Below are 14381 nucleotides of genomic sequence, written 5' to 3'. Positions count from 1 at the left end.
AAAGAAGTGTTGCTTCTCAGGCTTTCCGTCTTAAATCATCTGCTTGCCTACTCCAGCCCTTCCTCTGCACTGCAAGCACCTTGCATGCTGGGCTGTGTGATGCCTTCCAGCACGCTTTAAATCGAGCAACCAGTGAGTTACCATTGTGAGCCATCATGTGAGTGCTGGGAATTGAACCCGGGTCCTCCAAAAGGGCAGCCTGTGTTCTTAACCACTGAACCATCCATGTGTTTATTTTTTTAATCAGGTAGATGGGAATAGAATGTACATATTATAATTCGAAGTGAGAGGCTCACCACAATCGATCCATTTTTAGAATGTTCCCATCATCCCTTACATGTTCACAGCAGTTACCTGATCTTGTTGCAATCCTCAGACAACCTTTGGATTCTTTCCATCTTCTTCTTGGGTACTTTTTATAGAAGTGGATTCTAATACAGTTTAGATTAGGGAAAATTCAGCTCACTAATGGTAGGGGGATACCAGTAGTAACTTTCAAAGCTCATGTGAGCATCTGAAGTAATTCTATAATTCATATGTATGTGATATATATATATTACAGTATTGCAGATCGAATCTTGAGCCTTATACATAGTAGGTAGTATACTGCTGAGCTATATCCCTAACCTTTCTGCCTTTTTATTTTGAGACAGGCCATCACTGAGTTGCCTGGGATGGTCTTGAACTTGTCATCCTCCTGACTCATTTGCCCAAGTATCTGAGATTCTAAATAATATTTAAAGGGGCAGTTCATTGTGTTATCTCAGCAAGAGGTGTGTAGTGGAGCTTCCATGTGTACAACTCATTAGTTCCCTCCTCCATTCAGTCTTTTAATTCAGTCAAAAAAATGTGAAATATGTTGTTCTTTCCCCACTAGCACTGGGGCATTTCAGCCATATGTGCCTTCTAGCACAATCCAGTCAATTGAGGGCAGGCAAGAGCACATGCCATAAAAAAACTGGACTATATTTATTATGTCTTCTCACTATGACGTTCTGGGAAATCTACTTCTATGAACTCTAGCTTCTTTCAGTAGAATCTTCCTTTGCATCTAAACTCCCTCTCTTTTTTAAATTTTGCACATATTTATCCCATTTATCATATATATATATGTGTGTGTGTGTATGTGTGTATGTATATGTGTATATATATATATATATATATATGTAAAATCAAATAACTGTTTTCTCGATTTCTTACTTAAAAACAACAGCCTCTCCCCACTTCCCACCTCTAAGTTCTTTATTATCTATATCAATTTCTTTGAGATTTATGATGTTCTTTCTTTCATATTGCTTAGAGTCTGAATGTGCCCATGGCAAATAAAGTTTATAATGAATAATTTGCACAATTCCATGAGAAAAGCCTCCTATAACAGAGGCTAGCACTGTGTTTTAATTTGAAAAGGCAATGAAGCTTTGGCTGAGCTGCTCTAGAGATTTTTGCAAAAGAAAAAAATCGAGGGTGTAGAAGCACCTCAGTTTGTCCTAAATGGGTGTAGCAACAGTTTGTGGTGTTGGGCAGGCTTTAGGAGCTGCTCTGTATTTTGAGCCTGTTTCAGTTGGCTCCATTTCAATCCTTTGATCATTTCCCATCTGATCATTCCCCATGCTCGCACAGGCATATTCAAGAGCTCCTGCTACATTGATGTACGCTGGTTCCCTTTTGATGTGCAGCAGTGCAAACTGAAGTTTGGGTCCTGGTCCTATGGAGGGTGGTCCTTGGACCTGCAGATGCAAGAGGCAGATATCAGCAGCTATATCCCCAATGGAGAATGGGATCTCATGGGTAAGGCCAGCAGAGACCAAGATGTTTTATCCCTGAAGAAAGGTGCTTTTCTGCCTGTGTGAGCTGAAGAACTCGGGGATTTTCCACTGTTCTTTTCATTTACTACACTTGGCAGTCTCTTCCATCATGTCCTGAGAGCTCCAGAATGAGAAGCAGAAAACAATTAGTGAATGCAGCAAACAGCCATGGTGGGGCCTGTTAAAGTAGCAGTACTGGTGCAGGTTTTAGACGCCCATGGGATCCGTTCTAATCTTGTGTTATGGTTGGACTGCACATTGCAGTGATGGAGTAAATGAAGAAAATCACACGTGGGGCTCAGTCAAACGTACAAACAGTAGTGTTTGGGCACAGGACAAAATTTCACATTGGAAGATACAAGTTTGACTAAACATCAAGTCAGTAGTCTGCTGAGAGGGGATGGGTTTTGGATTTTAAAGCAAAAAAATGTGTGCGTATGGCAGTTTAGCATGGGGTGGGACGATGCAAAGGGTGAGTCAAGTAGTTGGAAAATGGTGCTTGTAAATTTCCTAAATCCATTGGCCTGTCTAGGCTAGGGAGCAAACTGGTCACTCTAGCATTTTCAATCTTCTAAAATAATGTGAGGTTCTGAGAAATTGTTCCTTCTAGCAGACACACTTCCTGACATGCTGTCTGCATGGCAATTTACTCCCCGTTGTCAAATCTCTAACTCTTAGAAAATAATTAAACATTTTTTCTCTTTAAAGCCATTTTGACATTTATTTTTATCAATAGGAACCTATACTGCACTTTTTCAAAATCCAAACCAATATTAATATGAGTCACTTACCATCAGGTATACATTCTGAAAAATGTCATTATGCAATTTTACTGTGTGAGCATGATAGAATTCACTTACAATTCACAAAGTAAGCCAGCTACAGAATCAGCAAATGATACAATGTTAAACTAGCAATGAAGGTGCAGATTTTGTGTGCTCACAGGATCCATTCTAGTCTGATAGTATGGCTGAACTATCACCACTGTGTTTTCCTTCCATCTTTGACAAACACTATTATGAGGAACCTGCTTATAATTGCATTTGTAATGCTATAAAATTGACATTGTGTAAGTATTTCTAATGCATCAAAAGAATATCTGTCAGTTTGTTTGACTATCACTGAGATGCCTTTAAATAGCTATAGAATACCAGTAAGGGTTTGTTCAAACACCCATTACCCATTTTTTAGAGCTGTGCTCCTGTGTAGTACACACTTGCACACTTGGAGAGAGTGGAGAGAGAGAGAGAGAGAGAGAGAGAGAGAGAGAGAGAGAGAGAGAGAACTGTGTCTTCTGATGACCTTCCTTTCTCTGGCACCCTTTGCAGGGATCCCTGGCAAAAGGAATGAGAAGTTCTATGAATGTTGCAAAGAGCCATACCCAGATGTCACCTACACAGTAACCATGCGCCGTAGGACACTCTACTATGGCCTCAACCTGCTCATCCCTTGTGTGCTCATTTCAGCCCTGGCTCTGCTGGTATTCTTGCTCCCTGCAGACTCTGGAGAGAAAATCTCTCTTGGTAAGTGTCTATAGCATGTTTTCTCTGAGGCTAGCTCTACAGAACACTATGGGCCATGCAGAAGTTCCTTGTGGCCTACTATCCATGGACCTATGTGCCAGGACCAGCCTCACAACATCATAAACTCCTGGCTCTGGCTCTAAAGGAGACAGAATGTCTTCCTGAGAGTCTGGCAGGATCCAGGGATTCCATGGTCTTATGAAGAAGACAGGATATAGCGAGTGGCCAGATCAGTTCTAACCTGATGGGCTAGCTTTCTCCCCCATTGCCACCCACCTTGCTTCTCAGTGGCAGCTAACCAGCCTCCAGTATAGGTGGTAGACACATTAACTTAATATCAGCTTGCATCTGTAAATTACTGTACACATTACATAAGAATGCAGTTTGTTATCATTCTCTGTGAAGATATAAAATGTGGGTTTTGAAAGGTAAAAGGAGCTTCTTATATCACAGAATTACTAAATAAATACATATTTAATGTGTTGAAGAAAGCTTTCACAAGTCTATCTTCTTAGCATAAGGCTTAGAATGTTAAATATCTTACCCAAGGTCACACAGCTAATTAAGCTGCAGAGTCAAGACCTGAATGAAACCAAGTCTTCTGGCCACATGGTTTCCTGATCCTGCTGTGTTAAACTGCTTCTCAGTATTAATGCAGTAAAGACCTTGAGAAGTAATCATGCTGCTTGATTCTCTCAAAGTTGTGATTTCTAAATTTGTCTCCTTTTGAGGTCCCTTTGGGTTCCAGGAGGTGACAGGAACTGTACCCAGAAAATTGCATATGCCTGTATATACAGAAACCATGGGACTTATGATATAGCACTGGCAACCTAACTAGTGCTTTGAAACTACATGTGTGAGCTCCTATGAGATGGGATTTCAACCTAGTTTTCTCTTCTGCCTAAGGAACTCCTCACATTTTTGTTTCAGGAATAACTGTCTTACTGTCTCTGACTGTCTTCATGCTGCTTGTGGCTGAGATCATGCCAGCAACATCTGATTCCGTGCCCTTGATAGGTAAGGCAAGGGCTCAAGTGTGTCTAGGATTTCCCAGCAGGTACACGGAGGAGGAACATATCCTTCAAGGCTCTGGAGATTTATTCTACCCCTCTGTTCTCTGCTGTGGGCACAAGACTTGTAACTATTGCAAAACACCATGGCCAATACCTAGGCCAAAGAAGGAGAGACAGGAAAGAGCTGTCCAAATTTGTGGCTTTCCTTTAATCTGAAAAAATGACAATGAGTGGTGGTGTGTAACTGTCATCTCCATATTTGTGACATTGAGGCAGAGGGATTAGAGGATTCAGAAGTTCAAGACTAGCCAGAAGCATGACCCATGTTTAAAAATGAGAGGGATATCTGTGGTGGTAGTGGTATGGTGTGTATGAGTGTGTGTGTGTGTGTACACGCACGTGCGCGCGCGTGTACTGGAATGCCCCTTCCTCCTATAGTTCTCCTACTCATACTTTCTGCTCTATAGCCAAAGACTTTAAACTTAGAGATTTATTATTTTACTTGGATATTGTTTTTTAACCATTCTTTTATTATTATGGGACAAATCACATATTCTAATTGTTAGCTACTATCTCCTGAGATCGCTTGGTATCAGTTTATTAAATAAATGTTTAGAGAGATGGGAGTAGAGCAAATATGTATTTATCTGAGATAGGTGTTTCTGCTAAGGGATAAGGGACAGAACTAGGCCGACTGCATATCTGTTTAGTTTCCTAGATGGAAACAAAGGGGATTGTGTAAAGACACTGTGGCCAGGCTAGGTTTTGATTTCATTGCTGTATTCAGCACTCAGTTCCGAGTCAGGATGCCATGGGGATGGGAACTGTATGCTGCCAGGGACTTTTAGGCTTCAGTAGGAGTGTTGCCACTTCTGATTTGTGGTGGGGAGTGAAGTCTTTGAGGTCTAGGCTGTCTGTTCCTTTCCCACTAGAAGTGTGGTTATTAGGCTGTAGCCTGTTTTTTAGTATGACCACACTGTATGATATGATAGGAAGATATCAATCATCCTAGCAGTTCCTGCCGGGGCTCCAGGGCTCACACTGCCTCTGCAGGTCCTGCCGGGGCTCCAGGGCTCACACTGCCTCCGCTCTTCCTACAGCACAGTACTTTGCCAGCACCATGATCATCGTGGGCCTCTCCGTGGTGGTGACAGTGATTGTGCTGCGATATCACCACCATGACCCTGATGGTGGCAAAATGCCTAAGTGGGTATGTATTTTTGTCCCTGTAGAGGTACAGCTCTCCCTGAGGGGATTGTCTAGTTGCCCCTGAACAGACTCCACCCCTCTGTATGTCTTTGAGGATGATGCAGCAGAGGTGGCAGTGTTTCACACTGACGTGCCAGATCAGGACGCCACGCTGGCTGCTTCTATATCTTGCTAGCATTGCTCTTTAAATGCTCTCCCACTGAGGAATACTTTGTAGCAGTTGAAGGAACTAGGAGAGTGGCCATGGAGCACATGGCTGGAGCTTCACAGCAGACTGAGGAGTGAAAAGAATGAGAAGCAGAATGAGTGTTTCTCGGTATCCTGCAGGGCGCTGACTTCAGAACTCTTGGCAACAGAGAAGTCTGAAAGTGTCCCTGCTCCTGGTAGAAATAGTGTAGCACTTACACAGAACCTGTACACATTCTCCAGTGTACTACAGATTATCTCCAAATGTTTACACATCTTCCTCATGTGTAAATGCCATTCCAGTAGTTCTTATGCTACATTGTTTAGGGAATGCTATAAGAAAATTATCTGTACACGTCCAAGCACACATTCAGGTTTTCTTTTTCCTAGGGTTTTTTTTTTTTTTTCAGTGTGTACTTACTAGCACCAGTGCTGCAGAGGGCCAACTTTCTACCCAAGCTCATGCTATAACATGGATAGTTCCCAGTGGATAACAGACAGAGACCAAAAGGAAATGGATGAGATCTTAGCCCAGGTACATCATCACTTCCCTGTGCCTGCAAGCATCAGACCAGCACTATAGCTTCTGATGCTCACTTGCCACACCATCTTTAGAATGCAGTATCTGAAGCTTATACCCAGAGACATTGACTAGGGCTTGCTCTAAGCCCAGACTTTCCCCACCTTGCCAGGATGTAACCCAAGGTAGAAAGGAGGTGCCCTAACCCCCGACCATGGTGAGCCTTGCAGATATCTCTTGCCTTTCTGTCTAAACATAAGAAGAACAGCCTTCTCCATCCCCTGTCTAAAGACCCATTCAATAGCACTCAAGTGCAAAAAGAAATCTAGAAGTCAACCACGTGTCAAACACAGCATATAGCAAATAATGCATTTAGATCCCTAGTAGAGCAAAGGGCTTCCAGCGTTTTGAATACAATCATTGTGCAATAGCTTACAGTGGCCTAATTTGGGAAAGGGAACTTTTTATTTTCCAGTGGCCTCGTAAAAGTACTAGTTCTCCTTTTATTCATTCTACTTGCCTTATATACATAATAAAATCTCACATAAAGTTAATAGTACCAGCTGTAGCATGTGCTCAACTTCAGTGTGTCTGTCTCAAATGCCATTGCTGTAGTCCACGAGTCTTGTTTTAGAAGTTAGTGTACAGAACTGAGGTACATTCACCTATATTCTCCTCTTTCTTAGCATCATGATTCACTAGGGCAAACTAAGCTAGGTGTGACTTATGTGTCTTTCTGTCTATCCACCCATTTGAAGCAGATTACTCGCTACCTATTTCAAAAGCAAGAGTAAAATCCACACTAGACATAAGGAAGTTTGCCTCCCATTTTACTCCCATCCTTTGTAACCACAAACATTGATAACCATTTTAGTGAATTCTCTATTTTTTCTTTAGTGTTTAAGCTAACACAAAAAATACACTCATAGTTATTTCTTAAAGTATTTTGGCTGGTGTGAAGATAAAAGAACTGATACACAGAGACACAAAGCCATTTTTAATGAAATCGGTACCACTGTATTCTCCTAGAATCTTAATTAAGAGCATTTGTCTATTACAAGCCTCTCAGAAATAAAAGGTCGTTAAAACCAATTGGCTGCAAGTAAAACACAAGTGTATATGTCTCATTTTCTAAAGCATGCAACATTTTTCATTCATTCTATGTGTCTTTGAAATATAAACAGTCTCCAGGGGACTCTTATTATGATTTGTTGCTATTATGAAGAAGATACTGCTGGGTGCAATGGCATTATGTGACATTTGCACAAGTAACAACAAAACTGTAGGCTAACAGAAGAGGTCATGGGCACGGTTTGATAAGTACTGACAGAATAATTCCACATTTGGAGATGTGCTGTCCTTGAAAGCTAGTGATTTGGCCCATGGAATTCAAAACAGACTTAGTGTTACAGATCATACTAGTTGCAGATACATCTCAGATGACACACAGACCCCCTTGTGGCAAGAGAGGTGCCCAACCCTACTCAAGCTCTTGTGTACACAGTTGCCTCTGGATTCAGGTCCACATATAGTTTGACAGCCTCTTTTGAGATCTAGCACCAGCCTTCTAGAGTCTTCTAAAGGTTGGGATAAGAGATAGGAGTTCTGAAGAGAACCTGGGGTACCTTTTGTAGATGAGGTTTGCAGCAGTCTTGACACCATAAGGGGTTGACCTTGGTCCAATTCAGTGTCTTCTTTGCACCTCAGTTTATCTGTAGAATGACTGAGCTAGATCCAGGCTCATGAGAAGGTAGCCTCTGCTTCTTCCTCATCTTGAAATATCCGTAAAGCCATGGGTTTCCCTCAGTTCAGTCTGCCTCTGGAAGTATAAGGCTGTGACAGGTTGCCCACTTGTGAGGAACCTAAGCTTGATGTTTTCGTGTGCCTCTTGCTCCTTATCTACAGACCTGATGTTTGCCATTTTTGATAAGATGCTGTAAAAATGACTGCCAAAGAGTCAAGGTCTACAGACATGGACTTCCCAACTTGCATCTTCCGCTACAGATTAGAGTTTGGGGAAATTTTCCTATGATCATGACAAGATGAACATGAAATGTGTATCCAGGTGGTTTAGGACAAGGCCCACTGTTTACCCACTGAGACTGTCTTCAAGTATCTTCTTTGTTCAGACTGGCTGCCTCAAAATAAAAAACCTATAAACTCCCAGAGTAACTTTTCACTGTTTGTGCAGCAGACATTGTACATTTATAAAACTCTAAGGGCCAGACTAATAAACTAGGATTCCAATACCCAACTATAGCCCTCAGCCTTTTAAAATTAATTTATATAAGAATGAGGTTTTTGTTTGTTTGTTTGTTTTAGGCAACCTTTACACCCATTCACTTGTGCACTTACTATGTGCACACCAGCAGGGGGCACTGTTGTCTGGGAGCCTTCATAGCCTGCATTATTCATAGGAAGTGTGCTAGCACCTGCTGTCTTTCCAGCATATTGTCTCAAACATGGTCTTACTTGCTCATCGTCATAGCCTAATGAGTTGGGTAAGAAACACCTAAACTTCCTTCTGTATTAATGTCCCATCTGTTTTGATCATAGGACTCTGAGGTCAACCGTCCATTTGCATAGGTTTAAACAAGTTATTTCATGTCTTTGCCTTAAACAGCCTGACACCCAGGGAGTACATGTCCTCGAACCTCCTGGGAACAGATTAAAGCTTATCACCCTCATTTTCTGTTTCTCAGTGATTCTCTTGGTAATTTTGGTCCAACTTTTAAATCCAACTTTGCAAAGATACAAATTTACTCACAAGAGATGTGGTTATGTGAAGTTAGAACCCTGAAGTTGCTCCAAGCTAGAAGTCTGACATATTGCAGAGCCTCTCTTAGCTTGTAGTGACCTTACAAGGGAGTTTACAGCCTGTTTGGGAGCTAGGGAATTAGATCCCCAGGTCTCTAGAAGTAAAAAAGGAAGACTTGGAAAAGAAATGGCATTTCCTGTATATACATCTCAGATATCTTTACCCAACCAGCTGCCTTTTTCCCTCAACAGAGAGTATAGGATGTCTATCCTGAGGGAACTTCAGTCTGTTCCCCCCGTGATAAACCTACATAGGTCATATTCTCACTTCACATTTGACTCCACTCTTGCCAGGTTTCCTTACTGATTTGCTCTATAAAATCCCTGAGAAGACAGGGGCCTGCTTTCCCTACAATCTGTAAAGCAGGTCTTCCACTGTGGGATCACATTGTTGTGGGGTCTCATCTGATAATACAACTCTGAGGTGCTCTTGACATCCTCTTGTCTTTGCAGACCAGGATTATTCTTCTGAACTGGTGTGCATGGTTTCTGCGCATGAAGAGGCCCGGAGAGGACAAGGTGAGGCCAGCTTGTCAGCACAAGCCTCGACGCTGCAGCCTGGCCAGCGTGGAGCTGAACGCAGGCGCTGGACCACCCGCCAGCAATGGCAACCTGCTCTACATTGGCTTCCGAGGCCTGGAGGGCATGCATTGTGCCCCAACTCCAGACTCTGGGGTCGTGTGTGGCCGTTTGGCCTGCTCCCCAACACATGATGAGCACCTCATGCATGGTACACACCCTTCTGATGGGGACCCTGACCTGGCCAAGATCCTGGAGGAGGTCCGCTATATCGCCAACCGCTTCCGCTGCCAGGATGAGAGTGAGGTGATCTGCAGTGAGTGGAAGTTTGCAGCCTGTGTGGTGGACCGCTTGTGCCTCATGGCCTTTTCGGTCTTTACCATCATCTGCACCATCGGCATCCTCATGTCAGCCCCAAACTTCGTGGAGGCTGTGTCCAAAGACTTTGCTTAATATTACTATGTAGGAAATGCACAGATAAGAAGAGAATCTGGAGGATGAGAATTGGGGTCCTAACTGCAGTGTGATAAATGGAAGGACTCTGAGGTATCCCTGTAGCTGTCAGTCTTGAGACTTAGTTTCCTAGTTACTTTAACTAAAAAGATCCCAGCAACCTTCTGTTTACTCTGCTTGCACTTTTCACTGGCATATCCTTGTACTCAGCAGGGGTATTAAGTGGTCATTTGCCCATTCTGGATAGTCCTGCAGGGTAGGTCTGAATGACTCTAGTATCCCAGTAGAGGCCTGACCAGTTGGTGGTATATGCCTGCATGCCCCTTGTTATGGGCTTATACAAGAATCTGCTGTCTGCCTTTGCCATGCACAGACCCAGGCTGAAGCCAATGTATAGCAGTTCCTACTGGATCCATTTCAACAATTGCCCTGTGAAAGGAAGGCAAATACAAATTCAAACTACAAACTTCTCTGCTAGTTTTTCTCTGATTCAACTTACATCTGTCTGTCTATCTATCTATCTATCTATCTATCTATCTATCTATCTATCTATCTATCTATCTATCATCTATCTTTGTCTTTCTCAATGACAACTTTATACCAGGGAGAAAGTTGGCCTTCTAAAGATGTTTTGCGCAAGCTAATTTCTGTAGATTTGTCTTGACAATTAAGTTATCACACAGGTTGTGTCAGTTCAAAACTAGGACTCACCCTAGCCAAAAGCATTTTGAGGCCTTGGCCCCCTAGATCTCTGATGACCCCCAGGCTTTATGCTGCTTCCATGTCCTGAGGAGTTAAGTGAATTTGTTTGTACAAAACCTGAAGGGCAAATAGAGTTCAGAGTGTTAACTAAGGAGGAGCTGAAGCTTACCTAAACTTTGTGTGTGTGTGTGTGTGTGTGTGTGTGTGTGTGTGTGTGTGTGTGTTGAAAATAAAAGCGTGTTAGTTGCTCTGCATGTCAGACTTCACAAGTCTTAGAAGTTTTTGCATCTGTACTGCTGCAAACTAAGTACACATACCCTATGGCTTTTTCCCCATGTGGTGGGCTTCTGTGTGACAAAAGCTGTAGAGACATGATGTCGCTGATCAGTCATCTAGATACAAAACTAGGATTTGGCTTCTGAGGATCTGCCTTCCCATGGCTTTAGATGCAATGCTCACTCCGGGTCAGTGCATGGATTCACTGGAGATGGGGGTGGGGGTGATGTTGTCTGTATGGGTTTTTTTCTTCTGAGCTAGGGTCCTTTTGGCTGTATAGCTCATACCAGTCTGTTTGCACTTTACATCTTTATTTGTTAATGAGGTGAGAGGATTTTTCACCAAGAAAAACTTCCTGTTTGATAAGTGTTGTTGAACTTCTTGAGGATTAAAACTCCATCAAGCTTCTGAAGCTTCCAGAAAATTTAAACTTCTGACTCCAAAAATGAAATCATGAGAGATTAGATTTCTCAAAATAATAAAAAGCAAACAAACAAAAATTCACATTTTCCCAGCCATTAAGTTCACTATAGGAAGATGAAGGCTTGGTGGTACCCTGTGTGTATGTGGGAATATGCATGTATGCTCCCTCTACTTTCTCTCTCTCTCTCTCTCTCTCTCTCTCTCTCTCTCTCTCTCTCTCTCTCTCTCTCTCTCTCTCTCTCTCCCTCTCCCTCTCCCCCTCCCTCCCCCTCCCCCTCCCCTCCCCCTCCCTCCTTCTCCCCCTCCCCCCCCCTCTCTCTTGTATATGAGTGAGTGAGTGTGCATGTATGTGTGCATGTGTGTGTGTGTGTGTGTGTGTGTGCTTGGTAGAAGAGAGGAGATAGTGCAGAGTGACATGCATAAATCTAGAGACTTGATTTTAGCACCCACCATCTGGAGTAGGGCCATTCCCAGCATGCATCTGTTACATACAGTATCAACAAATGGTATAAAATATTTTGCTGGTATTATGCTTTTTGATTAAAATAACTAGAAACAAATAGATATGTTTTGATACCTAAAGACCCGGCTTTGTGTCTTCCTGTTAAAAATTGAACCCTAGCCATTGCTTTGACTATCTGAGTAATTAACATCATTATAAAAATAATGATAAAGAGTAGCTGAGCTCACAGTTGTATTCGGTTCAGAATAGTCTCTCCTTGCTTCTGTTTCCTCCTAGGGACAGTTTTAGAGAAAAAAGAAAGGAAAGGTGAGAATGAAGAGAGGAAGGAGAACATGGAGAGACTTAGTTATTGCTTTCCTAGAACTCATGTTTGAAAGGTGCTAGGCACCTAGTCTTTTGTCCTAGAGAGCTTTCCATAATGGTCTAAAGGTCTACCTCATTCCTCTTAATAGCTGCTTAGAGTTTCACTCCATTGGTGGTTTATAATTTATTGGATCAGCCTTTTAATGATGAACACATAGCTGCAACATATCCAAGTTTTATTTTTATACACAAGTCTATAGTTAGCATTTTGGTGCATACTTTGCCAAAGTTTTTGTGTATAAATTCCAGTTTAGAAATGGAACTGCTGGATCTAAGACTATGTGAGACTTCAGATAAGTACATCCAGATGGTCCCCCATGAACTGGTCAGTGGATACCCCTATCGAAAGTTAAAGGGCCAGATTCTCAGCTTTCTGCTGTTAAATATTTCCAATTTTAATTTTTCCCTTCCTGATCTGATGGGTAAAAATAATGAGGCAAAACCATTCTGATTTTAGTTCACTTTACCATGAGCAAGCAAGGTTGAAGTTTTTGTAAATATATTTTGGTAATTTCAGTTTTATAATATTTATATCTTTAATACAAATTTCAGTTTATTTATTCTTTTAACTTTGTCATTTGATTTTTATGGTGTTCATTGATTGCATGTTTATATTAGAAAGTTTAAAACACTGTGTCGTTAGTTTATTTATGTTTTCCTTTGTAGAACATGATTGCCCTCTAGGTTTGAAGAGGCCTTCCCATGTTGAAATTACAAGTAAATTAGTCATATTTTTCTTCTAAAACTTAACATTTCCACTTATTCACCTTTATAACTTTTTATTCTTTAATAAGATTCATTATGGGAAACATAGATAAAGATTTAGTTGTTTATCTCCAAGACTGGTCACTGGTACACAGACATGGCTGTAATGCAGTGAGACTCCACACTGTTCAGATTGTCACCTTCTGTGTAAACTATGTTTCTCAAAGTGCTTTTCTGTTACATTGATTAATGTCTCAATGCTATTGATTTCCAAAGATTTTTTTGATATTATCAATATTTTTAAGTGGATACTATTTTTTGATCCCTCCCTCTTATTCTCTGTGTCATGAACTAGGGTCATAATGGATTCACACAGCTGATCTTCCTGTTAGGGAAGTACTCAGCTTCCTGTCAGCTTGTACTCAAATATAGTATTACAGCCGTCAACAGGGCTGATCAGAAAAAGCCTATACATTCCTTGCTGTTCATTTCTAGCTATCTTACCAGTTGGTTACCATTTTTATTTGGCAATTTTTTTGTGTTTGTTTGTTTTAGCCAAATATATAGGACAGTGATTGGGTTTTGTATGTTAATGTCAAATAATTAGTCACCATAAAATAGTTTTGTTTCTAAGGTTTTCCTTTAACTCATTCTTCCCAATATCTTTATTTTATTTTCAATTGAGTTGCACTTGAGAACAGTAATTGGCTTGTTGGCAAACATGTCTTGTTCCTAATGTTGATGGATGTTTTAATGATGCACAACTTTACTTGTATGAAGACATGTGTTTTCTTCACCATAATAAAAGTTATACATGTATCCTCTCAACTAGTACTGCTGTCTGAAAAATTCAAGATGATATCTTTTTGTCAAAGCCTTCCCAGTATCCATAAAAAGGACCAAAACCATCAATTGTCCCCAGTAGGTTTCATTTACAGAATGCTTCAGGTGAGATCATTAATATATTCCTGAGGTGGTGTCTACATTGCCTTATGATTTTTGCTTTCCATAGCTTGTTTTGTGTACCATTGCATTCAATCAATTGGATGAAAAATATTCAAAAGTCACATCTTTACTGACATATATGCAGCTATTCTTCTTGTAGTTATTCCATTCTTAGTACAATATAGCAAGCACATACCATTTACACTATAAATAACCCACAGATGGTATAATATAAATGAGAAGGCATATGGGGGTTATGTCAAATACCACACCACTTTATATGAGGACTAGAGCATTCTCATGCTTTTGTGTGCATGGGAGTTTCTGTCCTAAGGACACTGAGGGATGATTCTAATTGGTTTTAGTCAGTTTTTGCTTAAGTTGGCAAGAACAGCCTAAGAGCTGCCCATGTTTCTGGATTTCTCCCATCAAACATATTAGATCTTCTAGAACTTTTGG

The 14381-nt window shown here is 41.2% G+C and overlaps 1 protein-coding gene across 1 annotated transcript in view; it reads left to right on the top strand.

Moving 5' to 3' along the window:
• Chrna7 (cholinergic receptor nicotinic alpha 7 subunit) overlaps nt 1–13796 on the top strand; it is a 111793-nt gene extending 97997 nt beyond the window's left edge. Inside the window, exons 6-10 of the mRNA XM_034485640.2 lie at nt 1621–1788; nt 3134–3328; nt 4259–4345; nt 5442–5551; nt 9527–13796. Coding sequence (XP_034341531.1) covers nt 1621–1788; nt 3134–3328; nt 4259–4345; nt 5442–5551; nt 9527–10045 — 1079 coding nt within the window. The 3' untranslated portion in view covers nt 10046–13796. The remainder of the gene's footprint in view (nt 1–1620; nt 1789–3133; nt 3329–4258; nt 4346–5441; nt 5552–9526) is intronic.
• The last annotated feature ends 585 nt before the right edge of the window (nt 13797–14381 follow it).

The sequence above is a fragment of the Arvicanthis niloticus genome, chromosome 1 (genome assembly GCF_011762505.2).
Source record: "Arvicanthis niloticus isolate mArvNil1 chromosome 1, mArvNil1.pat.X, whole genome shotgun sequence".
NCBI lineage: Eukaryota > Metazoa > Chordata > Mammalia > Rodentia > Muridae > Arvicanthis > Arvicanthis niloticus.
The sequence above is the reverse complement of the archived record's forward strand: the minus strand, read 5'-3'. Positions and strand labels throughout refer to the sequence as shown.